Below are 27,976 nucleotides of genomic sequence, written 5' to 3'. Positions count from 1 at the left end.
TACCGGCTGTGATTTTCTTTCATTGTGCGAAACTCCACGTCACTGAAAATATTTTACCCCCAAATGGACTGCTGCCCGCCCTGGAGGTGCCACAAAGCAGTCACTTCCCAGGAGACAACGGGTCGGCGCTGAGTTACCATCGGGCACCCGGGCCTGGACCGCCTTTCACCCCAGAAACCAGGGCCCGGGTCACGGTCGTGCTCCCCACGTGGGATGTCGTGTGTATGGGTCTGACCAACACCCTCACCTGCCAGGGAGCCGGCTGGATGCCAGGATGCCCACCTACGGCCCAGAGTGACGCCCGGGTCCCCAGCACATCCTTCTGGAAGGACCCCCAGGTGAGCACAGGGAGGCCGTGCAGGTGAGGCAGATCCCTGACGTGCTGGGCATCGCGCCCGTGACTGTCCACCTGACTCCAGGCTCTGACACACACCTGGGTGCCCCGGGAGGGAGCTGGCATCTCCGGAGAATGCCTCGCCACCGTGGGACGTGACCGGGGCTCATGGCACCCCCGGACGCGCCCTTCACTGGGCTTATTTCCCAAAAGGAGCCGCGGTGGGCTGAGCGACACCCCCCGCCTGCCAAGTACCCGCAAGGTCACCGCCACCCACGTTCCCCTGACCCTTTAAGACACTAAGAGGCGGTTGCGACTCTTACCCCAATTCACAGGCGGGAAGACGGAGGCTCAGACGCGCTGGGCGTCGGGCCTGGAGTCCTCGCACGTTCCTTCTCGGGTTCCGGGTCCCCCGAACACGACGAGCCACCAAGCTGACAATTCAGGAGGCGCCGTGGACAAGTCTGACGTCGGACGTGTTTCAATGTCATCGGCCGCTTTTCCGGCTTTAACTCTTCGGTGCGCTTGACCTTAAACCTGGGGCGAGCGTCTGTCCCCCAGAGTCCAGATCAACCAGGCAGAGGATGTGAGCTCCCCGGGCGGCAGGCGGGACGCTGATGTGGCCCGTAGACGGGTGACCGCGAAGCCGAGGCGACTGGGGAGTCCTCCCCGCCGGCCGAGCCCGAGTCCAGGAACAGAACCCGCCCACCCGGGCCACGGTCCCGTCGCCGGGGCGGGACGGCTGACAGGAGGTGCCACCGAGAGCCGCCTTCGAAAGCTGCCCGCCTTCAGGGTCCCTGGTGCAGGGCCCCCAGCACCTCCCCGCCCGCGCTGCAGGCGCCCAGCGGCCACAGGCCACTCGCAGGACTGAGGGGACCTGCGGGCCCCGGCTTCCAGCCTCAGCTTCACGGACAGGAGCATCGCAAGGGAGGCGACCAGATGCGACCACTGTGGTCAACTCGCCCCCCATCTGAGCACCTGAGGTCCCTTTCAGTCTCTCCGCGCCCGGCGGGGACAGGCGGGGACTTCCCGAGTGGACTCCACCACAGGAGAGCCTCCTCGGCTCAAAACGGTGCCCTGTGCTCATGGCTGACCCCGCCTCACGCCCCCCTGCGCCCCCTGACCCGGATGGAATGCACAGAACCGGAAGTGTGGGCATTCTGGGAAGCAGGAGCGGCCGCAGGCGTCCAGCGCCGGGAGGGACGGCCTGCGCCCGCGCCGGAAGGGACGACCCGCGCCCATGCCGGGTTCCGCTGCCATCCAGGCCCCAGCAGGTGAGCGGCGACGTCCCCGAGCACGGTCCCTCTAATGAGACCGAACGTTGGCGTTCGGGGCCCAGTATGTGGAGCATCTTCTCCGAGTCCACACCTGGGATAAACAGAGCACAAAGGAGGTGAGCAGTCGTCCGTTCTTAACTCTAGTTTCACGTGCAGATCTGACACTGAAGGCTGATCACACCATCCACCAAGGGCTCATCATGTTTCACTTCCTTTTCCATTATCACAGCTATCCTAATGGTGGCATTATGTGCCAGCAGAAAGCGCTCCTGGCGGGGCTGGGAGGACCCAGCTCTCTGCATCCTTGCCTCCTCTGCTCCCTCTTTGCGGCCTCTCTGGACCCAGGACTGCAGCCCCCAGGCCAGCACCGTGGCCGCTGACCTGTGTGCCTGGCCCTGCTCTGAACGGCACTTACGTGGCTGCTGTGCCCGTCAGGCAGACGTGGGTTTAAAGCCCAGCTCTGCCACTTACTAGCTACCTGACCTCTGCTATGGTATCAAAGCTTGCTGGCCTCAGTTTGCTCATCTGTCAAATGGGGCTGCAATGCCAAGCTTCATAATGTGGCTATGAGGGCTAAAGAAAAATGCACTCAGAGCAACGGTTCTCAACCGGGAACAGTTTTCCTCCACACGCACAGAAAAACAGGCCGTCTGGTAGAGATGCAGAAAGGAGGGGCACTGTGTGTGTAACCTGCACACAGCCACCCCATTCATGACGAACTGTTTACGGCTGCATTTGTGCTACGGCAGCAGAGGTGAGCAGGTCCCGCCAGACCTATCCTGCAAAACCTAAAATAACTATCATCTGGTCATTTACAGAAGAAGCTTGCCAATGCCTTGTCCTGGCAGCCTTAGATTTCAACCCTCGATTCCAGGCCCTCAGAAAGCCCTGTTGCCTTTCCAAGAGTCTGTGCTGGGACTTCCGCCAGTTTGCATGGGCTTTGCTTACTTACGCCTGTAAACAATGGTCCCTGGTTAAAATAGGTTCCATCAAGCATACTTTAGTGACACCTCCATCCTGCAGACACACTGCTCACACATCAGCACATGTTACGCACTTAGGGACAAACTCTAAGAATACACCAAAACTACTTGGAAAAAATTACAAAACTTTCCTGAGGGATCTCAGTGGTGATAGGGCTAAACGAAAGCATTTGTATGAGGCCACTCCAATCACCCGAGAGAAAAACTGACAAACGCAGACACATAATTTGCAAAAGAAAAAAAGGGGAAGGAAAAGCAGATTTTTTAAAAGTTCCCTACCACTCTACTAATTGCTAATTAAATAAATGCAAAATTAAATGACATCGTCTCATACCTGTCAGGCCACAAAACACTTTTAAAAGAATGGCCATATGACAGGCCTCGGGCCAAGGAGGCCCGGGAACACGGGTATCCCCCAAGTCTTGGCTGGGAGCACAAATTCCCACTACCTCCCCTGAAACATCCTTTACACGCGTGGATCCAGGGCCATGTAACAAACAGAGCCTCTGAGCCAGAAATTCTGAATTCTGCCTCTAATGATTCATCATAAAGAAGTAATGAGAGATGTGCCCTGAGATGCGTTTACATAGATTTTCTTCAGCATCCATCATTTTCAGCAGCAAAGAACTGGAAACTTCTTCTAGTCCTTCACCATGCAGGCACCCCGCACGTACCAGATATGCATACGTGCCACATGCATGCACACGTGCACAAACACCCAACTGTCTGCACATATGCACACACCACACTCACACGCTTCTATGCATGTACCACTCTCATCCAGCACATGTGCACATACGAACACACGCTATAGCCATGATCACACATTATCACACCAGTCACTTGAATGTGTGTGCACGTGTGGTATGTACACACAATAGCACCCACATGCTTGCACACAGGTACATAACAATACACAAGGGTGCCCACATGACTACACACACACGTGTACTCGTGATATCATACCATGCCTATACACAGCGTGTGCGCACGCACACACACGCACACGCCTGACATGCCAAGTGATTAAATGTGGCTGTTCAGGGGAGGGAGACAAACTTACACTAACTTACTTTTTGTGTGTTTTTCAGCTTATCAAGTTTTCCAAAGTAAATTGTTTGACATTTTAAAAACACAAAATGTTCTATTAAAGTAAGAGAGAGAAGGATGAAAAGCTGTTGCTTTTGAGAAAGAAGCATCTTATCTAACATGTGTTCCCAGAGGTTAACTCTTGCGTTATGTCCTCATTAATTCTGCTCCTGACCGGCCTCTTCCCCAGTTGTCTTTCTCCTCCTCTGTGTGGCTCTCTCCACAGCAGCTGGAATTTTCAAAGCAACATCCAAACAGATCCAGAATGGGGCCAAGGATCACTCATTCTGCAGGGGCAGGGTGTTTTATTTGGGTTTATTGGGAGCAGCCAGGCTGGTGGACAAGAAGACGCTGGGTCCTCTTGTGAGAGATGCACATTCTGGGGTCCACCCCCTGACGGACGTTAGACACACATGTCCCGTTGGGCCTCGGTGCTGGCCATGTGGACTCCCACCATGAGTTTTGGTGCTGTCCTGGTGCACACGGGGTTCGCCTGGGTCCCCACAAGGCCTCACGTTAGTGCTGGAGCCGGCAGGGGGTGGCGGGGGTGGGTGGAGGGAAAGCCTCGTCCACCGCGAACTCTGACAGCTCCGAGCCACCGGAGAGGCCTGCCCACACGCTGGGCTGTCTAGGACTCCAGCGCAGCTCTTTCCACAGCTGGCCCAGCCCCGGCTCTCTGCCCCATCTGTGGACCATCTTACCATTTTCCCTCCCATTTTTCTAAAAAAATTCACAACTTCCAAGGAAACATTTCATCACCGAGGGAAAATGGAAAACCAGTAGCACGTACCACAAGGAGAAGCAACTGTCAAGAACTGTCAAAATGTTGGGAACAGTGATGCTGTGAGATCTACGTGGACGCTGCTGCCCCTCGCCCCCGGCCCCTCCCAGGGAGAGCAGCACGACTGGAAAGCTGCCGAGGACGTCCTGGCCCCAAGGTCCTCACCAGGGCGGCAGGGGCACACTGCACGCGCGACGCCACCGAGTCACGCAACTGCGGTCCCCCCAAGGCTTTTATGTTAACTGACTCTGTGGTTTTACGGAAGTACTTGCATTTAAGAGGAGAATCTGTATCGCCGGCTAACATCGCGCTTGTAAACAGGCAGTGAGAGCAAAATAGTATCATTCAATTCTTGCTCCATGCCTGGCGCTGGCTCCCTTGTGAGACAGTGAGGACATCCTGGTGCCCACCTGAGGCCTTGATGCTGGCAGAGAATGTAAAGGGCGGTGGCTTCTCCTACGCTGCATGCGCCACGGGAACCCTGCATCCTTCTGGATGCGGGGAGGCACCGCGGAGCCCGACGCTTTGGGGGTCTTCAGGCTCCGATAGCCTGTATGTGAGCAAAGTGCGGTTAAAATCCGCTTTCCCACCTCGGTGGGGGCTTCTGGTCAAAACAAGCTGTCCTCACAGCACTGCTGGCCTGCACCACGCCCAGCCCCGCGGCCCAGCCCCGAGGGACCACGCATCCCGCCCACCCAGCCCCAGCAGGCAAGGCTCACGGCCAGCAGGAGGCTGGGCCTACCTTGGAGGCCCTGGGCACCACCGTCCACTCGGGCCTCCTCTGGCCTGCGGTCAGCACGGAGCCCTATTCCAAAGATGCCAGGCCGTCTCCTCCTCCCCAGAGAGGTTTCTTCCCTGCAACCAGTGGGCCCTGGTTAAGGTGTCCCCTCCTATCCAGCAATGCAGCTCCAAGACGGTGTCACAGGCTCACAGGAGTGCTGGCCTGTGACATAGAGCAGAGTCCAACCCGCGGTCACGGACTGTCGGCCTGGTATTCGGCCCAGGACCTGTTGTGCTTGGCTCGTGGAATGTTACAAGATTGGGAGTTTTCACACCAGGGTCCAGACTGCCTGTGTGTCCGGCAACTGGAAACAAGGCCAAGTCTGCGTCCCCCCAGCGCTCAGGCCAGGGCATCACCCTCAGAGGCGCCGAGTCTTCAACACCCCTTACTGTCTCCCCTCTGCCCCCCGGCCCCTGGGGGGCCTCAGGGGGCAGGATCCTTCTCCCACCCAGGAGGACAGCACCCGTGGATGACTGGCCCCAGCAGGTGCACTGGGGGGGGGGTGTGTGTGTGGAAGTTCCAGCTGCTGACCTTCCCAGGCCGAGCCGTATGATGGTCTCTACGGCAGGGACCACCAAGGGGCAGGGGAGAGGTGGGGGCCCAGGCCCCTCAGGAGGGGCAGGGGGCCTCCAGAGAGGACTTGCTGCCTGAAGGGAGAAGAGGTAGGCCCTTCCCAAGGAAAGAAAGTAAAGGGATGAAGGGCCAAGGAATTCCAGCAATGGGGGCGAGAGGGGGGCAGGGAGCTGCAGTGGGGGAGTGGGAAGGAGTGTGACAGTCACGAGAACCTGCGCAGGCAGGGCTGTGGATGACGTCGGGATTAGAGCAGAGCAGGGACACGACCTGTCACCCACTCAGCGACCGGCCGTGAGTGTCCCTCTGAGCCCGGCCAGCACAGGCCCTGTGTGCTCTCAGAACCATGATGCAGCAAAGGGAGGCGTGACGGGCAAGAGGATAACAGGAGGGGCTTCTGGGCAGCCACAGTGCCCCAAGGCAGACAGAAGAGGGAGGCCAGGAGGGCGACGGGTGGACAGGGACACCCCCCCGGTGAGGGGCCAGGAGCCCAGTGCCTGAGACAGGAAGTAGTGCCCGGAGCAGAGCAGAGGGTCCCTCGCAGGGGCCCCAGGACAAGGATGAAGAAGAGAAGGGAACCAGGGGCAGAGGGCACGTGGCTTAGCCAGGAGCCCAGCGAGGGAACACAGCCTTGAGGGTGGCTGCGGCTCTGCTTCCGAAGCTCCTTCTGGCATTTTGGCAAAGGGTGCATTTGAAAGCAAGAGTTGAGAGGCAGCAAGGCCCCTGCGAGGACTGAGCCATCCGCCGGGCAGGAGACCCAGGTGCCTGGACCCTCCCGGCTGTGCCCGGCCGCCTGCCCAGCACGCAAGTGTTCCTGGGTGTGCACTCCGTGCAGCCCGGCTGCAGTGGAGACCCAGAGGGGACAGCTCTCAGGAAAGGCAGTCATGGGGCCACAGGGCTTCTCATCCCTAGAAATGCAGGAGTGTGGGCGGCCCTCAGAACGAGAGGCGGGGGCAGCCAGAAGCAGACCCACCCCAGGTCCGCAGCTCCCAGCAAGCTCAGCACGCTTCCACGGCCTCCAGTGTCTGTTACAGCACCGGCTGCAGCAAACACCGCGGGTCAGTCTTCAGTCTCCACGCGGAAGGAGCCTCGCTGTCGGACTCTGAAGCTAGCCCCCGCTTAAGAAGTGAAGCTCATCAGATTCACGCCTTCCGGATCACTGAGTCAGTTGGCCCCCCGTGCAGGTGAGGCCCCAGGGCCCCCAGGCCCTTCCTCAGAGCCTCCAGCATCCCACAGGCTCATCACCCAGAGCAGCGAGGGGTGACCTGTAGAGTCTCAATTCTGCACTCCTGGAGGAGACCCCCTCCATCCCCTCCCACATTCCCTTCCTGCCCAGTAGCCTCTGTTTCTCTTGCACTTTGAACGTTCTCCTCTTGGAACAATTACTGTAAGCCCTGAGCTGTTTCCTGGGGACTGAGCCCCAGGATAGGGCCTCTGGTTCTTGCGCTGGAAAGGCATGCCCTCCCCCGCCACCCCCAGCCAGGTGGGCTGCTGCCTGGGGTCCCTGTGAGCCGAGCCCTGATAAAGAGCCAGTCCTCAGCCCACGGACACGTCATTTCAGCATCAAGAATGAGAACTACCTGCCTAACTACAGCCCCAAAACATCACTACCTCATCCGGGAGGCCGTGGGCTCAGCAAAGCAGGGGAAGGAGATGAATCGATACCAAGTTCTCAGCCAAGTGGTTTGATTCCTGCACATTTAAGCACACAGGCACCTCTGGATCTCGATCCCCTCAGGTCAGCATAATTTTACAGAGGGGCCCGATTCTCAGCAGTGAAATGATACTGGCAGACAGGCCTACCTGGGGAGGGGTGGAGGTGGCAGGGAGGGGGCATAGGTCAAACAGTTTTAAAAACAAATCAGAAGTCAGTAGGTGGTTGTCCTTGGCGCCCTGACCCCCGGGTGAGGAACCACCTGCCTCACAGATACCCAGACCAGCCAAAAGCCTGCTGAGTAGTTTACCAGATGACAGCAGAGGTGCTTTTCACCCAGGTTACAACACAGAGAAAAGCGCCAGGAGCTGAAATGTGAGGGCCTATTGGCCTGATGGGCACCCAGTCTGCAGTTCCTGGTCTGGACTGGAGCTGGAACAGTCAGCCCTGCCCCAGCTTCATCAGAAGGCCTATGAGCCTCTGTGCAGAAAAAAGCACAGAGGGAGAGGCTGGCCGGCACTAAACTCCCGGTGCAGTAACTGTCGTCGTTATCCAGTTATGCTCGGAATACCTGAAGCTAACACGGCCCACAGAGGGGCAATTCCATTAGACTGAGACCCGCGTGTCTCACTTTACTTTGATAACGGCTTAATAAATAAACTGAGTGAGTCCTAACACAGAGTTGCAAAATGAAAAATACTTTGGCTTTTCCATTTTATGCCCCTCATTCTCTAATTATCTCACTTTCATATTTTCTTGCTTATCAGTTCCAGCCTCTGCCTCCTCCAGAAGGTGGGAAAAGCTCATCTCTTTCTCCTGCAAAGATCCCTTCCTGGGAAGGCGTTCCCTGGGTGCTGGGCCATCTATCTTCTCTCTCCAGACCTAACACACAGTTACCTAGAAAACACACACACTCAGAGTAAGACCATAATTGGGGCAGCCATAGAGGAGAGTACAATCAACATTACATTATTGCATATTTTAATAAAACTATGAGACAAGGGAGGTGGAGGGAATTAATTTCACTTAGCTCAGGCAGAAGGGAAGGGAGAAGACCCCAAAAGAGGGCCCAGTGGAGAGATGACATTTCAATCAGGAGGCCCTGGAAGATTCCCCAGATGCAGGGGCAAGCTGGGAAGGGTGGTGGCCGAGACAAAGGCACAGAGCAGGGGAGGGCTGGCAGGTTCTAGCCACCTGGGCAGGTGATTCAATGCTGGTGCCTGGCACGGTGGGCATGCCATGGGGAAGAAGGGAAAGAGCCATGGGGAACATGGCACGAAGGGCCTAAGACTCTCCGGGATCCATTGATAATGGGTCAAGGATAGCTGTGGTTACTCTGACATCTAGGAATCCAAAGACCCACAGGGTTTATGAAGTGAATCACCATCACCAACGGCAAAATGAACAACGCAATGTATTAGTGACAAGTGTGGGGACAGGAAGATGGCAGAAGCACGGGGTCACAATTATCTACTGCTCCACGGTGGCCGCTAATCGTCTCTTCCCCCAGCCCCGAGATCAGCACCTGGATCAAGAATGCCCCCGTAGGCCTTCCCTGGTGGCGCAGTGGTTGAGAGTCCACCTGCTGATGCGGGGGACGCGGGTTCGTGCCCCGGTCCGGGAAGATCCCACATGCCGCGGAGCGGCTGGGCCCGTGAGCCATGGCCGCTGAGCCTGCGCATCCGGAGCCTGTGCTCTGCAACGGGAGAGGCCACAACAGTGAGAGGCCAGCGTACCGCAAAAAAAAAAAAGAAAAAAAAAAATGCCCCCGTAGATCAAGGCACTTATCCCAAGTCTAACCAAGTGCATCTAACTTCAACCCTCAGATCATTTAAAACCAAAGGCATAACCACATCACAGGTACAAAATCTATGGAATTATGTTCAGTTCGAAACTGCAGATACGCACTTCTGGTCCTACGTTCTAAGCTTAAGAGTTCAAACAGAAATGAGACTTTAATTTTTGCTCGGGAAAATAAAAATAGGTTAATAGGGTCCAGTCAAGCTGCTAGAAGAGGTTTTTCTGTGCCAAGAGACAGGCACCGCGAGTTTCCCTAAACAGGTTATCATTTTAACATTGTAAAGCACTAGACTTATTTTTTAAATAGCGAAACTACAATTATCTCTGCACGTCCTGTATCGCCGCTCTGCAGTGCTCCTGTAACCATCCGACTGTCAGTGATATGGCTGGGATGAGCGTGTCTGTGCCACGCTAGACGGCCAGCCTTATCAAAGCCCAACTGCATTAATCCTTTTCCTTACATCAAAAATCAAATAACTTCCTGGAGAGAGGCTACAGTCTCACCAGGAGCAGTTCCACTGGTAGACAGTTGAGTTGAGATTAACAGCACAATATGTTAGGAAATAAACAGATAAGCGTTTGCCTCCGCAGCTGCTGGTTGACACTCAGAGCTCAAGACTCCTTCAGAAAAATACAGGCAAGCGTCCAGAGTCGCACCCGATCTCACCATCAGCCTTCACCACCCAGGAGAGAGCCCAGGAAGCTGGGCAAGAAACAACGCCCTCACCCACGATGCCATTTCCCATCAACAAAAGTTTTTACCCGCGTGGCATTTAAGAAGGAAATAATATTTCAAAACTGAAAAGAGAGAAGTGCAGTAAGGCAACGCCTAAACAGCTGCAGGAGGGGATGCGTCCCTGATAAAATAAACACCTTTCAAAGGGAGAAAACAATGGGATTTTCTGCCCACGGAGAGGAGCAGATTTAGAGGGAGGGAGGGCCCCCCCCCCCCCCCCGCAGCCTCCTTATCTTGGGAGCAGCCCTTCTGCTCCCCTGGGGCTGGACGAGGTGACTAATTAGTGCCTCCTTGAAGCTGTAACCTTAGAAAGCCACTGGGGGACTTTCTATTTGCATGTCACCGAGTGACATCCTTCCAGAATCCTCCTTTTAGAACCCAACAATGGAGCATGTCTGCCAGCCCAGGGGCTGCCAGGAGGACACAGGCCTGGCTTGAAGAGAATTCTGTCATACAGAGTGAAGTAAGTCAGAAAGAGAAAGACAAATACCGTATGCTAACACATATATATATATATGGAATTTAAGGGAAAAAAATGTCATGAAGAACCTAGGGGTAAGACAGGAATAAAGACATAGACCTACTGGAGAACGGACTTGAGGATATGGGGAGGGGGAAGAGTGAGCTGTGACAGGGCGAGAGAGAGGCATGGACATATATACACTAACAAACGTAAGGTGGATAGCTAGTGGGAAGCAGCTGCATAGCACAGGGATATCGGCTCAGTGCTTTGTGACCACCTGGAGGGGAGGGGTGGGGTGGGGTGGGGTGGGGTGGGGTGGGGAGGGTGGGAGGGAGGGAGACGCAGGAGGGAGGAGATGTGGGAACATATGTGTATGTATAACTGATTCACTTTGTTATAAAGCAGAAACTAACACACCATTGTAAAGCAATTATACCCCAATAAAGATGTTTAAAAAAAAAAAAAGAATTCTCTTCTTGGTGCCTCTTTTGTGCGGGGAGGAAAGGCCATTCATGACACAATTTTATGTTAAAGAAGGAAGCAACCAAGTCCCCTCTCTTCTGGTCTTTCTCCCTCAGCCCAGCACCCCTTCCCATCCCCGCCCACAATCAGCTGCCTGATTTAAACACAGCCTCCGAGTCCCGACCTGCCCCCCCCACCAAACCTGGCGCATTGAGGGGAGACCTGTCACCTTTCATTTTTATCTTTCAAGCGGGAAAAGGCAAAACCAAGATTCTCTTACATCGTGACAGAACCATCACGTGAGCGGCACCTCTTCCGGGGGAAAGGCACAACCTCCAGGCTGACGGTGCTGAAAAATCAAATTCCTACTTTAGGTTCACGTGGCCTCGCCCACTGTGTGAGGCTGACAGGTGAGAACCACCAGTGCTACACCAGGTGAGCACAGAGGAGTTAAACACAGACACGTGACCCTCCAGGCTGAAGCCTCACGGTGGAAGATGCTGGAGCCCAGGCCTGTGGCTCCACGCCAGCCCAAGGGGAATTCAGTCCTGCTCACAAAGAAATCAGAAAGGCAGCCCCCTGGCCCCTCCCTTGCGCTGATTCAGCGAGGCTGGACGTGAGGACCGTCTTCTATCACTTAGGAAGAAGGAGCACCTCTGTCAATGGGCTGCATTTAATACAGCGGAAGATGCGGGAATCGAAGGGCACTGGGAAATTAACACACAAGGGATGATCCTTCAAGCCGGGCCCTACAAGTTTCCTCTAATTACAGGCATCTGCTCTGCCCGAGCAAACCTGCAGCCCAGGTAAAGCACAGAAGACGTGGAGAGAGGTGGGAGAGGCTCAGATGAGAAGGCTCTCCCATCCCATACCCTAGTCTATCCTGTGAAACTCTGGAAAGTTCCAGAACCTCTGTGTGCTGGAATTCCAAAAAGTGGAGACAACCCCATTCTAATTCCAGGGGCTGCAACAAAAGTCTGTCGCTGTCATCATATTTAAAATCAAAGATCTTTAGAGAAGGCTATGCTTATAGTATTTCAAATGCAAATATCCCAGGACGACCTACAAATACAGTTCAGGTTTATCAGGGTGGGGGACAGATCTTATGTCATAAAGACGCATCTGCAGTTTCTAGGACTAGAAATCCAGAGCATTTGTTAAGTGTTTAAACCAAAAATACCCCAGTGAAACACTCCCACCAGTTGGGAGACACTCTCCCTTCCAGCAAAGGTGCCACTGCTCAGCCGGAAGGAAAGACACTCGAGGTTCAGGCGGTACCCCTGCCCCTCGTCATTTTCAAAGGATCCAAGACTTCAAAATGGATTTCAAAGGCCGCTGCAATTTTGGCAGCATGGTAGAAAATTGACGTTTACCAGCCATTAACCTTTCAAGCACGGAACAATTTTTTTTTCTAACATGGAAGTATACCTTACACTTCTCTGCAGATAAATCCTTAAGCTGTCCAGCTCCTTAAAAGTCACTGTGAAACCTCTCTGTTCTCAAGAAAATATAGTTCTATAATTTTACGGACTTTTGATCACAATTTTATCGCCTTCAGCCCTTTGCTGGTATTCTGTTTTTATCTTAAAATGTAAGAACTAGATAAGACAAGTGGTATAATCCCTTCTTTGCATCTGAGGGAAGGTGGGAAAGAGTAAGATAACTTGAGAAAAAAGCCTCCGGCTTTAAACAGTGAGGAGCCTGCAGGATGGTGACAGCTGTCTTTGGACACTCATTGCCTAATGACTCCATTAGCTCGTCACGCCCCAGCATTAAATGTGATATGACATAATCCAATCATACCCAGCCCTATTAATAAATAGCGGTTGTGAAATTATGTTCATGTGCGGCCTCCATTCCCCGTGAGCCTACAAAGCTTTAAATGAGCCTCTCCATCATTTGTTTATTCAATTTTAAAAGCATGCCTTTTGCCAAAACGTCTCTGGCCACACGTAAGAATGTAAAGGTCAAGAAGGGAAAAAGCCCCCAAACAAAACCATAAAAAATATCAAATCAAGCTGCCGTCTAATGGAAAACTTACTGCTCCAAAGGCCAGCTCATCACATCTCAGGGGCAAGGAGGAGGAGAGTCTGGTCATCTAACAAGAGCAGTGACCACGATGCAGGCTGGCAGACCTGATGACGGGGCCGCCGGGTCTGCACCACCCAGGCTATCAGACCCCCTGCCTCGGGGGTGCCCGGTCTCCGTGGGGGGAATTGGGGCCAAGGTGATGGACAGAACAGGGCAAGGGCAGGCCTCAGGAGGCAGGCTGCCCCACTTAAACAACTGTCCCCAAACCATCCAGCATCAGCGTCCCCTGCTTCGTAAAAGGGGGCTAATAATGCGCTCTCCTCAGAGGGTGGTGGTTGGCACCGGCAAGGTGCCTGGTGCAGGGGAAGCCTAGATCCACAGACTAGAAAACAGAACAACGGTCCTCCCAACTCCTCGGGTGGGACCGGATGCAGGCATGGGACAGGGCGCCCGTGGGAGCCTGGTACTCACCACGGGGGCTGCATGACCCAGCTCACCCAGTTTACAGTGTCCATAACCCAATGCCGTGCAAACAGCCTGACCATCAAGAGAAAGCAACGACACGGCTGATCCAGAACGTTCCAACCCGAGGGCCCTTCCGCCTCTGCTCCGGCTGCCCTGGGTCACTCTTGGGGAGATGTGTCGCATGCAGCCCGAGGGGCCAGCTGGAGCAGCACCTGGGGCCTGAGAATCCTGGTGCCCAGTGGCAGTGGTCATGGAAAGGCCAGGCCCATTCCCATGCCGGTCACTGGCCCTTGGGTTGCTTGCCCATCCCAACCCCAAAAGACAGACAGGATGGCCACAGCCACTCCCTCCCAGTTAAGACCTGGAGCCCCCTGGGATATCCAGGGCTCCCCGTCAACACAGACCCAGCAGGCAGGGCAGCTTGCAACAGTCTGGTCCCAGGAATGCAGGAGGCTACCTGCAACGCAGCCACAGACGGACAGGGACAGGGTCAGAACCTTGGAACCTGAGCTGAGCAGCTGCCTTCCTGGGGAAAGCCCGCTCACCTCTGCTTTCCGGAGAGCTAAGGGGCCAGGCAGCAAAAACGCGGCTGCTCGAGACGCGGAAACGAGACACTGGGAGCCAGAAATAATGCCTTTTTGCATTTGCAGAGTAAAGCAGTTCTGGGGAGAGAAGAGGCATATTCGATGAATGCTTTCCTTCTGGAGGGCACCCGCTCCTTCACACGCATCTCCACAGTGGCAGAGGGAGCGTGCCTTTCCTTCTGCAGCAGCAGTGGTTCAACGATACATTCCCAAATGCAGACCTTCAGGTTAACAAAATATTTACAGTGTATCTATGTGATATTATCTGAGCTATAATCCTTGTTAAAATTCCATTTGACCGGGAAGGATAATGGGAGAGAGCAAATGTTCACATACATTTTAATTCCAATGAAACTGTTCCATGTCAGGCTTTATAGTACGAGATCCTACATTTCTATACTGACGTGCCCCATTTACTGTTCTGGGGAGATGGAAACCACAGCATCCTTCCCACCGCCCACCTGAGCAGCACTTTAGGATGCTGGTTACCTCCTGGCAGAGCCCCTCATGGAAAACACACTTTCTCACGAGGGATGCTGAGCGCTGGAATTCTGAAGGTAAACGTCCTCTAGACCTGAAGCCTTCAGGCTTTAAGGAACATCAGCTTCCCTGGCAGTTGGATTAAATAGGCAGAGTCCTAGGGCACAGACCCAGGATTTCTAGTTCAGTGCGTCTGTGAGTTTCCTGGGGCTGCTGTAACAAGTGACCACAGACTTAAAAAAAAAAAAAGTATTCTCTTGAAGTTCTAGAGCCCAGAAGTCTGAAATCCAGGTCGGCAGGGCTGCACTCCCTCCACAGGCTCCAGGGGAGCATCCTTCCCACCTCTTGCAGCTCCTGGTCCCCCAGGTGTCCTTGGCTTGTGGCCTCATCACTCCAGGCTCTACTTCCATCGTCACACAGCTTCTCCCCTGTGTGTGTGTCTCCTCTTCTGTCACTTATAAAGACACTTGTCACTGGATGTAGGGCCCTGGATAATCCCGGGTGATCTCATCTCAAGATCCTTAGCTTAGTTGAATCCGCAAAGACCCTTTCTCCAAACACGGTCACAGTCACAGGTTCTGGGTTGATGTATCTTTTGGGGCCACCGTTGTCAACCACGAATTGGCCCTTGCCAGGGGCACTTGCCATCCACCTCTACAAGGGTTAAATCACATGCTGCTGCAGCTGCTGACCTTCGACACCCCCTGAAAGGAGCTCAGGGTGGAGAGCAGAGATGAGGGACTCTGTGCTCTGGGAAAAAGTGGCAGAACAGGTGTTCAGATAGTTAGATATTTTCAGGAGCCAATTTTATGAGCCCACTTCTTGTATCTCCTCGTATCTAGAAAAGCACTAAAATCCTTCACGGTGACGTCTGTTCCTCGTGACTAGCAGAAACCTTCTGCAAAAAGATATGTGTTTGACTGCATGTACTCCCCCTTCGCCAAAATCACATCTATACTGACCTTCCCCCCCACCTCTTTGGAGCGATTTCTCAGAGCTCTCTGAGATGCTGTCTCCCAGGCTATAGTCCTCATTTTGCCCCCAGTAAAACTTAACTCACGACTCTCACACTGCATTTTTTTAAAGTCGACACCATCCAACCCGCTACAGTTGGTGTGGGAGGGGACCCAGGGGCCTGCCGGGTTTAACAGTGTCCCCCAAGCAGGCAGTTCCTGGACCACACTTGGACATCCTGCCCCTCTGCAGATAAGGAAACCAAGGCCTAGAGAAGGGAGGGCCGCCCCCATTCAGCTCTTCTCCCAGGAGAACTCCCCACCCTCACTCCTCCCCTGCCCCGCTGGACGCAGAAGACTGGGACGGCAAGCTTAGCACACGTGCACAACGAGGGTCCCTCTCAGCTTTCCAGGCAGATCAACATTGAAGGTGTTCAAACACATCTGGGCAGCAAAAAACAAGCAAAATGAAACTCTTACATTTCTCCAGGTCAGACGCACACGCAAGGGTGCGCACCCCCAAAGGGGGCCGGTCCGGAAGGCGAGCCGTCCTCTCTACCTGGCTCAAGGATAAGGAGAGCGAGGCCCCCTCCTTGGACAGACATGGGGTCTGCACCCCAACCCCGGGGCTGGAACTGAATTAAACTGTATTCTAAATGGAAAGCACACCAGTTCCAGGCCAGGAAGGCCTGCGGCTTCTCCCGGGGCCTCTCCCTGGGCAGGTAAGCTCCCACCTCCAGGAGGCCCATCCTCCCACCTGACAGGCAGGGGGTGGCACTCCCCTGCCCTGCAGATATTTATCTGTCACTGAAGGCTTACCTTAAGCCTTCCTAAATCTCCACAGGAGGCAAGAAAACACAATGAAGCTAAACAAGGCGCAGTTAAAGCAGCTGGATTGGAAGCTGCTTCGGACGGGTTTTGTGGCCCCCGTCACCCTTCAGAGTCTCCAGAGTGGCAAATCCCCGTCTCAGGACCCACGAGGAAGCTGCCAACCAGAGTCCTAACTAGAGACACCGTAGGCGGGAGCTCCTAGAGTGAGGCAGGGTGGGTTGAGGGCCACGGGGGGGCAGGGCTCAGAGCTGCAGCTTTGGATGCAAACCGGTCTCCCTAACCCGTCTCCCACTGGGTGACTGAATCGCCCTGGGCCTCACTTTCCTCTCCGTGAAGCGGGGGTGCCCGCATGAATCGCTGAGGGTCCACAGGAGCCGAGTGAAGAACACAGCACAATGCCCGAGACACAGCAGGTCCTCAGCAGGCGGCGGCCTGCGGGAGGCCCCAAGGACACCCATGTCCAAATCACCGAACCTGCGAGTACGTCACCTTCGTGGCAAAAGGGCCTCTGCAGATGTGCTCAAGTCCAGTACCTGAGATGGGAGGTGATGCTGGACTATCGGGGGGTGGGGGGCCCAGGGTCCTCACGAGGTCCTTATGAGCAGAAGAGGCAGTCAGGGAAGGTGATGTGACCGTGGGGAGCTGCACCGGTGCTGGTGTGAAGGTAGAGGAAGGGGCCGCGAGAAAAGGACAGCAGTGGGGCCTCGAGAAGCTGCAAAGGCAGGAAACGGATTCTCCCGGGAACTTCCAGAAGGATCCAGCCTGCCCACACCTGGATGTTAGCCCAGGGGGACCCATGTTGGATGGAGTCTGATGTCCAGAAGAACAAGCTGATAAGATCGGTGTCTTTTAAGCTGCTACATTTATGGGTCACTTGTACCACACTAAGAAACGCCTACAGTCCTCAATCTAAGCAAATTCCTCCCTGGAAAAGGCAGTGTGGGAGCGGAAAGTCCTACAGCCCATACAGACCAGGTGGTCTGGGGGCGTGGCCTCTGACTGCCCTGAGCCCACAGGTGTCTTGAAGGCATTAAATGTGAGTACATATTAGCATATAATAAGTCCTCAAAGAACACCACGTGCCCCTGATGCAGGCTGGAAGGGAAAGGGCCTTTGGTAGCATACACTAGTCCAAGATAATTAAGTAGGTTTTTGTTCAGTTTTGTTCTCTTTTGTTTAAGAAAAGGAGTGGAGGTGGGGAGAGGTGGCTGAGACAGTACCAGAGGCCACCAGGAGAGGGCAGCCTAGAGCCTGGGCAAAAAGTCACCAAACTTCTTAGTTTTTAAGCAAAAAGGGAGCGTTTTTACCAGCCCGTCTTACAACATAGCACAGCCCTCTCTGAAGATTACAAGAGAAACAAGTGCCATGAGGTTTTACAAGAGCACACTTTCCACCCTTGACGGAAAGACAGTCAGCTTACAGTATTTTGTATAGTGGAATTCACTTGGAGTAAGAATTGTTTTTTAATACATGTTATTTATTTTATTTATCTTTGGCTGCACTGGGTCTTCGTTGCTGTGCGCGGACTTTTCTCTAGTTGCATTGAGTGGGGGCTACTCTTTGTTGCGGTGCGCGGGCTTCTCATTGCAGTGGCATCTCTTGTTGCAGAGCATGGGCTGTAGGCACGCGGGCTCAGTAGTTGTGGCTCACGGGCTCTAGAGCGCGGGCTTCAGTAGTTGTGGCGCACGGGCTTAGTTGCTCTGCGGCATGTGGGATCTTCCCGGACCAGGGCTCGAACCCATGTCCCCTGCATTGGCAGGTGGATTCCTAACCACTGCACCACCAGGGAAGCCCCATCGGAGTAAGAATTGCTCCTTCAAAGAGTCAGAATAACAGGAACATTCTTTGAAAAAATGAGTGCTGGCTTCCTCACTCGCTCTCAGTTTGTGGTTAGTTCTGGCATCCACCTAACCATGCTCCAAAGAAAAAGAAAGAAGGACACAAGGAAGGAAGGAGGGAAGGACCTAGAATCGGGGGCCCCTGCAAACACTGAGGACCCCAGAACCAGGCAGAAAGGACCACCTGCAGACGGAGGGCCCTCTCTCCCACGCAGCCCCCGCATACCACAGAGGTGGTGCCAGGAAGCCCGGCCTGGTCAGGTGGGCGGCCTCCTTCAGACCAGGGTTGTCAGCTCTTCTTGGGAGCCTCATCGAGGTCCCCCAGGCTCTGAGCCGCAGCGGGAGTGGTTTATGACGCTGTCCCGAGCCTCAGCCCTGCCCCCATCAAGTGTGTGCCAGGACGGCTGGCTCCTGTAGGCTTTCTCTGCTGTGTCCCCGACGTGGGCAGAGTCTGAGAGCTGAGTGAGAGTGTGGTTCTGGGACTGTCTGCCACATGCCCGGAATCGCACATTCCTGCTGGCATCACAGAATCCTGCTCTTCTAAAACCAAGGCCAGTTTTGCCAACCCAAGGTGTCCACCAAGTTTGGACCCGCTTCAGATGGGCCCTTCCACATCAGCAACTGCAGTCAAGCACTTCTGGATAAACGGGGCCTCTGTTTGTTCCAAACGTTCAAGGTGAGAAACAATTAGCACGTCTGGATGCCTGATAATTGCCGGTTTTATGACGGTGCCCCTGAACATCTGGGGTGTCTCTTGTCCGCTCAAGTGCTCTAGAAACCATCTCCGTTCACATTACAGGGGAGATGTAAACAAGCTAAGAGCGTGGGTCTGAACATGAGGGAAAACAGAGCAAACTGCATGCATTTAGGCCAATCTCTCAACCTCCTCAATCTTCAGTTTCTGATCCAAACAATGGGAATAATTTTACCTCCCCAGAAAGGCTTTTGGGAGGATTACACGGGACGTGCGCCGAGGCTGGCACAGACCCAGCTGGGACGCAATGTTATAAGTATATAAAGTTTCACATTCCCTCATCCCAAGACTCCATTAAAATACATATTTCTGAAATGCAAAAATCTTAATCTTCAAACTGCAGCGTGGATGAGTCCGTCATTCTCACGTCTAACTGGTGTGTGTGCCTCTGAGATGAGGATTTTTATTTCATGACAGTTGACTAGAGAGGGCACAGGGGGTAGAGGGTGCTGGGGGGCGCTCCTGATCCGTGGCCTTAGGGACCCAGTGAGGAAGGCCAGGCACTAGCACCTCCCTCCGGGCTGCAGGGGGAGCAACAGAAGCAGGGGCCGGGCCCGCACGCGGTGTGGTGGCCGAGGGCAGGGGCCGCAGTCCTTGGCCTGCTTTTGGTTTTAAACACAGCTATCAGGGCCCTCCATCGGCGTGAGCTTTGGCGCGTGGGCAGAGCATAAAGCAGGCTTTTCGTGCTTTATCACTGTGCTGTTCTTACCTCTTATCTGATAGAAGCCACTTTCTAAGTATATAAACTCTTTCTAAACCTCTTAACTCTGTGACCAGGCAAAATTATAGCAGGGAAAGGCTGCTGAGGAACCCAAAACAGCACTGGTCCCTGAAAAGGCAAGGCTGGCCCCAAAGACAGCCAGAGGGGTACCATGGTCTCCACCACTACCACGGGCTCCGGGTGCTCCTTTTCAGGGGACACCTGAGGTACCACCAATAGAAGGCAGTGAGGTCTGGGTGCTCAAAGGAGCCTCCTTTGGCTTCAAGAGCAAGGAAAGTCCTGGCTTAGAGCCAGTGGAAGCCACCCGCTGGGGCTCAGTCCTGCTTCACCTCCACTCAACTCCATGTCTTTGTTAAGACCAAGATTCCCAGTGCATAATCTCCTGGCTTCCTGGAAGAGGGTGGCTAAGACAGCCAGCAGAGAGTTCACATTCTGGGATGGGTGGATGAGATAGATAGCCCTGACTTAATATATGTAATGATTCAGTCATATCCTGGCCAAAGAGAAAGTCTGAAGTGGTGACTATTCATTTCATCTGTTCAACAAATATGTACCGAGTGCCCAGACATGCTCTCTGCAATCCAGTGTGCTGGACGTGGATACTAATTTACAAAGGAGCAGAAGGCCGCTAGAGCAAGAGTAAGGCCAAGGCCCAAGAAACAAAGGATGGATAGAGGCTCAGGGCAGAGCATGAAACATGCTCTGAGCTTCCAGAGGGAAAGACAAGCACTTGCTAGCATGCACAGCTCTTGCTTTCCCAAAGGCAGGGATTGCATTTAGCTGCACGTCACAAGAAACTCGACTGTGGTGTTTTATCCTTATTTTTCTCATCTCTCAGGGGACAGTGAAAGGTCTGCAGTTTTTCAAGGATGCCACCTGAGATCCAGTTCCCGCTCCACCATCCTCACAGTCACAAGATGGCTGCTCTGCCCCAGACATCACATTCATATTCCAGGCAGGAGAAAAAGGTAAGGGCAAAAGAAAGAAGGCACGGCCAGCTGAGTCTGTTACTCTTTACCATGAAAAAAACAGCTTTCCCACAAGTCTCATCTAACAGAAAAACCTAGTCAGATCCCATTGACCAGAAAAGGGCCATATTGCCACCTTGGTGTAAAAGTCTACCAGAGGTGTGAGTATATTAAACAGGGCTCAGTGTGAGCCAACCGGATCAGGACAGAAGAGGTTTCATTAGTAAGGAAGAGGTTCTGTTAGTAAGGAAGAGGGACAGAATGGATACTGGACAGGCAACCTGCAGTGTCCAGCGATTCACAGCACACAGGGTGGCTTTGTCGTGCGTGCCATTTATTTGAACATTCCGAGCAGCTCCCGCTTATCTGTGAGTTGACGGAGGGGACTCAGAAACACCACAGTGTCAGCATTTTCCGGCTTATTCATGACTTCACTTGACAACACTGGTTGCACACCCACGGCCCCACAAGGCAGGCATGACACTGGGTGATAGGTGTGCAGTCAGACTCGCTCAGCGTCTGGTCCATGCATCTAGCGACACCTTCCACCCTGGCAAGAGTGTTACCTGTCTTCACAGAGGAGGGTAAAGAGGCTATTTTCAACATACTTGTAAAGACAAGATAGCGGTACTTCTGGCCACAGTCATTACATTGTGGCGATTTCTTAGATGCCGATTCCAGACCCCTGCATGCATTTGGTCTCTCCTCAACCATCCTTCCCTCTGTGTGACTTGATACACAAATGAGTCATTCGTTCTACAAGGCACTGCCTGTTACTCTGCTTTGGGTACTGGAAGCTGGGGAAACCTTTATGTGGCAGACACTGATGCTTGTCTCCTCGGTACCCATTCCTCCCGTCTTCCTTCCTAAGATGCCCAACTCTGCTCCAAGTAGCAATTTACTCATCTACCAGGTGATGGATCATAACAGGTCTAAGTCAGACTGTGCAATTCTCTGCTTCCCAGCCTCCCCACCTCTTTCCACCAGGAGTGGAATGTGACCTAGTCCTTGCCAGTGAGAACTTCAGCAAGGGTTCTGAGAAAGTGTTTGTTTTTCTGATACAGGGAAGAGATGAAGATGGTGCTACTACTCCCTCCTTTTTCTAGCTTGCTGTGAACTCAGATGCAATGCCTGGAGCCACAGCAGCCAGTTTACAATGATCAGGCAATACACTGACAAACTAAAGATGGTAGAACGATAAGAATAAAGATCAGGCATGAGATGGTGCCACTGACCTGATCAGTCCTTGACTACCTATCTCTTCACGGTTATGTGAGAAAAATTAAACCCCATTCATTTAAGATTCTGTTAATTGGGTTTTATCCTGTTGGCCCAGAACATTCTAAATGTTAAACCAGAGTGACGGGGCTGCTGCCCTCATGAACCTTACAGTTTAAGTAAGAAAGATGATTGACCAGATAATATAAATTCTCCAATGAGAAAGCAAAGTGTGGTCAACGGCACAAGATGGTCATAAACTCACTGGGATATGGGAGAGGGAAGGCTTTTCTGAGGCAGTCTCAGTAAATGAAGTCATCAGAAACAAAGCACCTCTTTCTGTATTCTCTGAACTCGTGGGGCAATGTCCAGACCCCACTTCCCCTGCCCTGGCAGACAACATTTTCACACACATCACCCTCTTCTCCAGGAGCGAGGACAGATACGACCCATCCGTGCTGGTTTCCCACAAAGCCGCCCCTCAATCTCCCATCCTTGTGGGGTTTTACCTTGAAGCTGTTCTGGGTTTTCGCAGAACTCTGCCCGCCATGAGAGAGCGATGCAGGTCAGCGCATCAGCTGCAGCCTCGGGCCGGGCTGACCGTTAATTATTAACGAAGCCGAGAAAAAGACACCAGCTTAGCCACTACCCAATGCTAAACTATGGTGCAGAGAACGCTCTGTTGTCACGTAAGGAAAAGGGCTCCACCATCCTATTTTAGATATTACCATGCACCAGTGATCGTGGCCATCAGTGAACGATCCTGGAAACAAACCACGGGGTAACAGCGTGTGCAGTTACATTCGAGTGCTCGCCAGGAGGAGCACAGACGGGAAACGCAACGCGGAGGGGATCTAGGAACTACAGATCAGCTAAACAAACACTCCAGACGGCGTACGTAGCGGTTCTGCCCGCCATTCAAAAGGATCCCAATACCATAGTATCTGCTACCCTACTGGGGAAAACGGTTTTAAGGCTAATTAGCGTGAAATTTTTTGAATGCAAATGCTTTTTCATTTAGACATAAAACAAAATGCCACAACATTTCTTCCATCCATTTATCATCAACAAGTTAATTACTGTGTAACAAATCTCTCCTTCTGGAGCCTGGATGTTTGGGGCTGCCGGTGAGCTTACTCCGGCAAAGAGAAGGAACCGCAAAGCAGTCATTAACGGCTTACGGCGCATTTAGAATAAAACGGGGACTCTGTGAAGCTTTGCTTGTCAAATTAAGGTTAAGCTCTCTCCGCTGGCATAACTCAATTGTAAGTAGTCATTACCTATTTAACTTGATTCCTACCAGGATAACAGAAATATTGGGCCACTTATTTATTTTCGACACATGCATCTTCACTGGGGTCCTGTCGTTTGCAAAGTTTTCTACATAAACAGAGGTTTTTATCTGCCGTGGCTTGAGTGTATGCAGTGGTAGCTTTTGCCTCCATATGTGTAAAATTATTTCTAAGGCAAAACCTCTCTGTCCCTGAGAACACAGAGGGAGTGGCACACGCAGGTGAGGGAGATACTCTGTGATTTCCCCCTCAACCAGGTTTGGGTTGGGCCTCATCGCGGGTATAAGTAAGTGAAGAGAATATGAGTCTTGCATCCACACAGTCCGTGAGCTGGTCCAAGTTCACGTACGATGATGGACTCCTGGGGCATACGGGGCGGGCCAGCATCCAGCCAGCGACCAAGGCTTCCCCATCACATGGGCTAGGAGCAGAGGGCAGGTCAGCCTGGACCCGCACGGTCCACCAGGAGAGAGAGGAGATGCTAGCTGGAAATCTTACATTTTATTAAGAAAAGTAAGAGAATCATCTGTCATTCTCTTCCATAGTAGGTAGCATCTGCTGTTACAAAAATAGAGGTACTTTTTCTTAAATTCCTGAGTAAAATTGATATGCCAAGATCTTAAGTTTAGCTGCATATTGGGGAGGTGGCAAGGATGCCAGCCTCAGGACACACAAACAGCAGGACCGCAGTTAGCCGCCCCTGATTTGCACTGAGAGTGAGAGAGTCTTCCGGGCCTTCTCTGTGCACACACAGGGATTCTCATAAACCCACAGATCCTGAAAGGCGGTCTAAAATGACACACACTGTGCAATTAACAAAGCATCTCTTGAAAACTCTTACCATAGATGCTCCCTCCCACAGCTACCCAGCCCGCTTCCAGGCCAACTGCCAAGAGGTTGGGTTTTTTTGTTGCTGTTTTTTGTTTTTTGGTAATCAATGAAAGAGTCAATAGTATCACACCCCTATATTAATAGTCAACTCAGATGACAACAAATAAGTTAGAAAAGCTGGACTCGGTGCAAAGTAAGATCCTGATTCACATAACCAGGCACACAGTAGGTCAACGAGCTGTCTCCACAGACAGGATGTGAAGAATCAACCAACTCTGTGAGCGTTCCCCCGCACACGAAGGATCTGCTGTCAGTGCTTGTGGCGGGGACGCCGTATTCCCTAAAACAGAAAACTGGGCAGGAAGTCAGCAGCCTGAGCATGATTTTGCCCTGAATATTGAAACTTAGCTTTGATGCTTCCACTAAAGTTTGTTCCCTCCATCACTTTGGAATCGGCTAAACGCAGCCGCTTCTGGGAAGCCGATGCGGGGAGGGAAGGCACGCGCCGAGGTGTCTGTGGTGCCAATTTGAAACCTCAAGGAAGAAAGAACTGATTTATTTCCCCTCCCATGCAAATAAAGGTTAGTTAGTTTGTCTTGAGAGGGCAACAGGTCGATATGCAGAATGATCTATTGTCATTTGAGTTCTGAAGCTGCCTCCGACTTCCCCATCACAAATGTGGATATCGTCCTGCGGTTACAATGAAGCTAATCGGCAGCTCCCTCCTGCACGTGTGCTTCCGTGCTGTCAGTGGGACAGTAACGAAAACTCACGGCACATTTGCGAACAGAACGTCTGTGGGCTTATTTACTGCGTCCCCAACAACATCGTCTGCTTTATCATGCATTTCAAAGCAGGGATAATTTGAGAATCCAGAATTTCATACACAAAAATACTTGGTAAGAAGGTCTCTCTCTCTGCACATTATTTGGGTGACGCTACATCCGAATTCCAGTTTGTTGCCCAGGAAATGATTCACCTCACTCAAAAATGACAGGGATTCTGAATCATTCACCTGTGCTGCAAAAGGCCTTTTAGGTCTACCGAGCTGCACCTCCACTGACCTCTCCACCATTTTTTTTTTTTTTTTTTGCAAAGAGCCTGGCTCAAAGCCAGCCGAGCCTCTTTTTCTGTGGGTGGTAATGTTTCCCTAATCCAGAGCATGGTATGCCATTTCATTTACATGTCTGCCTTACCTTTGAGGACCTTCTCTCCTTCCAGAATATTTTGGGAGATTAATGCCGTGTAATCTTCTTCAGAGAATCCAGCTTTGCAGGTCTCCCTGGCTGCAAGATCTCCATTGTGGGCCTGAGAACAAAAACAACAGAGGTCAGAAAAAACACAGGTTCACAGAAATTGCATCCAACCCACGTTTAGTCGGGCCTCCTGCATGCAAGGTCTCCAGCTATGACAAGCCTTGGTCCACCAGAGCCTCCTCCCAGACATAATCTGGGGTCTGCCCCTGTGGTCTCCACGTTGGCCGAGGACAGGGGGCATGCAGCAGGGAGGGAGGGCCGGCGGATGGCGAGGCTGAGGGCCTGTCAGGGCCTCACCCACACGTGGCATAAGGGAAGGTCTGAGGACTGTCCAGCAGCAGAGCCAGGAGTTAGCAAATGCAGACACAGAGGAGGGGCGGCCAAGGGAGCAGGCTCCTGCCCGGGCCGTGTCACCCTCCCACCCCAGTGCTCAGGCTTGGGCCGAGGTGGGCCAGCAGGCCTTCTCCTCCCTGTGGTGGCCAGGAGGAAGGAGAGGGTCAGGGCAGGAAAGGAGATTCTCTAAGACTCAGCTCCACCTCGGAGCTTGGCTCTCGGGGAGGCTGCAGGGAGGCGGCCGAGGCTTCCGCCCACCCTCCAGTCCTACCCCTCCACTTCTTGGACGCTTGTCCACTTTTGGAGCCCTCATCTCCAGCCTAACCAGGCCAGAGCTTCCCTAACTGACCAAAGAAGATGGGTGTCCTCCTGTCCTGTCCCCCGGCGCACCCTGGGCTATCCTGCCCAGTGTGAGGTCTAGAACCCTGATCGCTGGGAGGGCAGGGAAGTGTGGAGGTGGGCGAAGAGCCCCTCCCAGGCTGCGGGGAGTGGCAGCTAGGTCAGCTGCGTAGGGATGGGGAACGGAGGGAGAGGCTGCATGTGCGACGGGAAGCCAGCCCCGCGTCAGAAGAAGGAGCGCCACAGCTCCCGGCTCCGCAGCGAGCGCAGGAGCAGGGGCGCAGCCCGAGCCCCGCAGTCGCGCCTTCGCGGGGCCACCAAGCGGAACGCACCTCCCCGCCTCCTCCAGGCTTGCGCGCCGACGCCCGCCCGTCCTCGGCACCGGAGGCTGCCCCAGTCCGCAGCTCCCGGGACCCCGACGCCGGCCTGGGCGCGGCGCCCCCATCAAAAATCACCAAGGGGAGGCAGGGCAGGGCGCAGGGTCACTCCTCGGGTAAAGCTCCGCACCGCGGCTCCGTGCCTCGAGAACGAAGCTCCAAATACGACCGAAGCCCGGGGATACCTAACTCGCCCAGGAAAGTTTCCACCTGCCCGGGCGTGGGTCGAGCGCACCGAAGCGCCCGGAGCCTCAGTGGCGGGCCTCCGGCCGCGGGCACTTGTTTATTTCCGAGGTTACAACAGCGAGGCCCTGGAGGAGCAGCGAGGCCGATCGGCCACGAGAGGGGGTTCCTGCAACTCTCGCGGCCCCGCTGCCTTACCCCAGGGGCGCCCCCCGGCGCAGCCTGCACGCTGCCCTCGGGACCTGCACCCTGCAGGCGCAGCGCAGGGCTGGGGACAGAGCTCGCGGGGCTCCGCAGGAAGAAGGCGGGTGCCCGGACCGTGCTCCCCGGTGCACCTCACCATGCTCCTGCCTGGCGCCTGGCTCTCCGGCCCCGCTCCGAGCCGCGAGGGCCCCGCCGAACACTGGCTGCAGCAGGCGCCGCGGGAAGTCCGCAGCGAGAATGCCCCTCGGTCCACATCCGCCGCCCACCAGCAGCGGCGGTCCCTGCCAGCACCCAGAGAACGAGGACGGATGCGGCGCCGCGCCGGGAGCACCGGCCCCCAGCAGGGGCGGCCAGAGCCGGTGTCCCCAACACCCTGATTTCCGGCCGGCCGCCGCCAGCTCCCCTCGTTCTCAGCCCTGGCCCGGGCTGGGCTCGCCAACTCCGGAGGAGCGCGGCGAGAGGGCGACGGAGGGCTCGCCGGCTCCGCCAGCGGGCAGCCTGCCCCAGCGCGGGAGAGCCAAGCTCCGGGGCAGCGGCCGCGGACCTGGGGTGGCTGAGGGATGCTCGGCGGGTCCGCTTCGGGCAGAGCTCCCCGCGTCCCGCACTCCGCAACGCACCGCCGCTCCCCGCTGACCCGGCGGCTCCTCGCTCCTGCCGACCGCAGGCGGCTCCGCGGAGCGCGGGAGCCGGCTGGATGCAGCGGTGCGCGCGCCGGGGACGCCCGGCGCGGGCCGGGGAAGCCCGGGAAAGCCCCGCCGGGCGAGTGCGCGCCCCGCCGGCTCCGGGGGCGGCCCCGCGCTGCCTGGGCTGCCGAGCGGCCCGGACGCGAGGCGCAACTTACCCGGAGCGCGCCGGAGAGCGAGAGCAGCACGAGGAGCACGCCGGAGCCCACGGTCATCTTCCCCGCCGCGCCGCGCCCCGGCGCCCGCCCGATGCCTGGCGCCCGGAGCCCGTTCCCCGCCGCCGCCCCGATAGCGCCGCTCCGATCGCGGCCGCCGCCGCTCAAGCGGGCCCAGCTCCTGCAGCCAGGCTGCGCCGCCGCGACTGCCGCCCGGCTCCGGGAGCGAGGCCAAGTCCGGCCGGCGGCGGGCTCCCTCGGGCGGGTGCGTCCGCCGGCCTCTCAGCCGCCCGCGCCTCTGTTCCGCGCGTTCGGAACTGCAGGTGAAGCCGCGCGGCGGCCCCGCCGAGGCCCCGCCCCGCCGCCCGGCCCCTGCGCTCGCTGGGCCTGACGCGGGCCTTAAAGGCGCCGCGCCCTCCGCGCCGCACCCGCGCACCCCGCGTCCCCGCCCAGCCGCCGCGCCCCACCTTACCACTCGGCCCGGACAGGGCATCTGGAACCCGGTTCAGCCGAAGGGGCCGAGGACACAAAGTCTACTGGGGAAAAAGGG

General features: G+C 54.8%; 1 protein-coding gene across 3 annotated transcripts in view; it reads right to left on the bottom strand.

Moving 5' to 3' along the window:
- Positions 1 to 27,713, bottom strand: part of CDH4 (cadherin 4) — a 548,956-nt gene extending 521,243 nt beyond the window's left edge. For 2 of the 3 annotated variants that reach the window (XM_060284119.1, XM_060284120.1), the window contains exons 1-2: positions 27,430 to 27,713; positions 25,093 to 25,204 (exon numbers count right to left, since the gene is read on the bottom strand). In XM_060284119.1, coding sequence (XP_060140102.1) covers positions 25,093 to 25,204; positions 27,430 to 27,486 — 169 coding nt within the window. In that variant the 5' untranslated portion in view covers positions 27,487 to 27,713. Of the gene's footprint in view, positions 1 to 25,092; positions 25,205 to 26,156; positions 26,251 to 27,429 lie in introns of those variants that run through there. The other variant, XM_060284122.1, reaches the window with a different exon arrangement.
- Positions 27,714 to 27,976: the final 263 nt, after the last annotated feature.

This window comes from Globicephala melas, chromosome 15, assembly GCF_963455315.2.
Source record: "Globicephala melas chromosome 15, mGloMel1.2, whole genome shotgun sequence".
In the NCBI taxonomy this organism is placed as follows: Eukaryota; Metazoa; Chordata; class Mammalia; order Artiodactyla; family Delphinidae; genus Globicephala; species Globicephala melas.
Note: the sequence above shows the minus strand (reverse complement) of the source record. Positions and strands in the feature narration are given on the sequence as shown.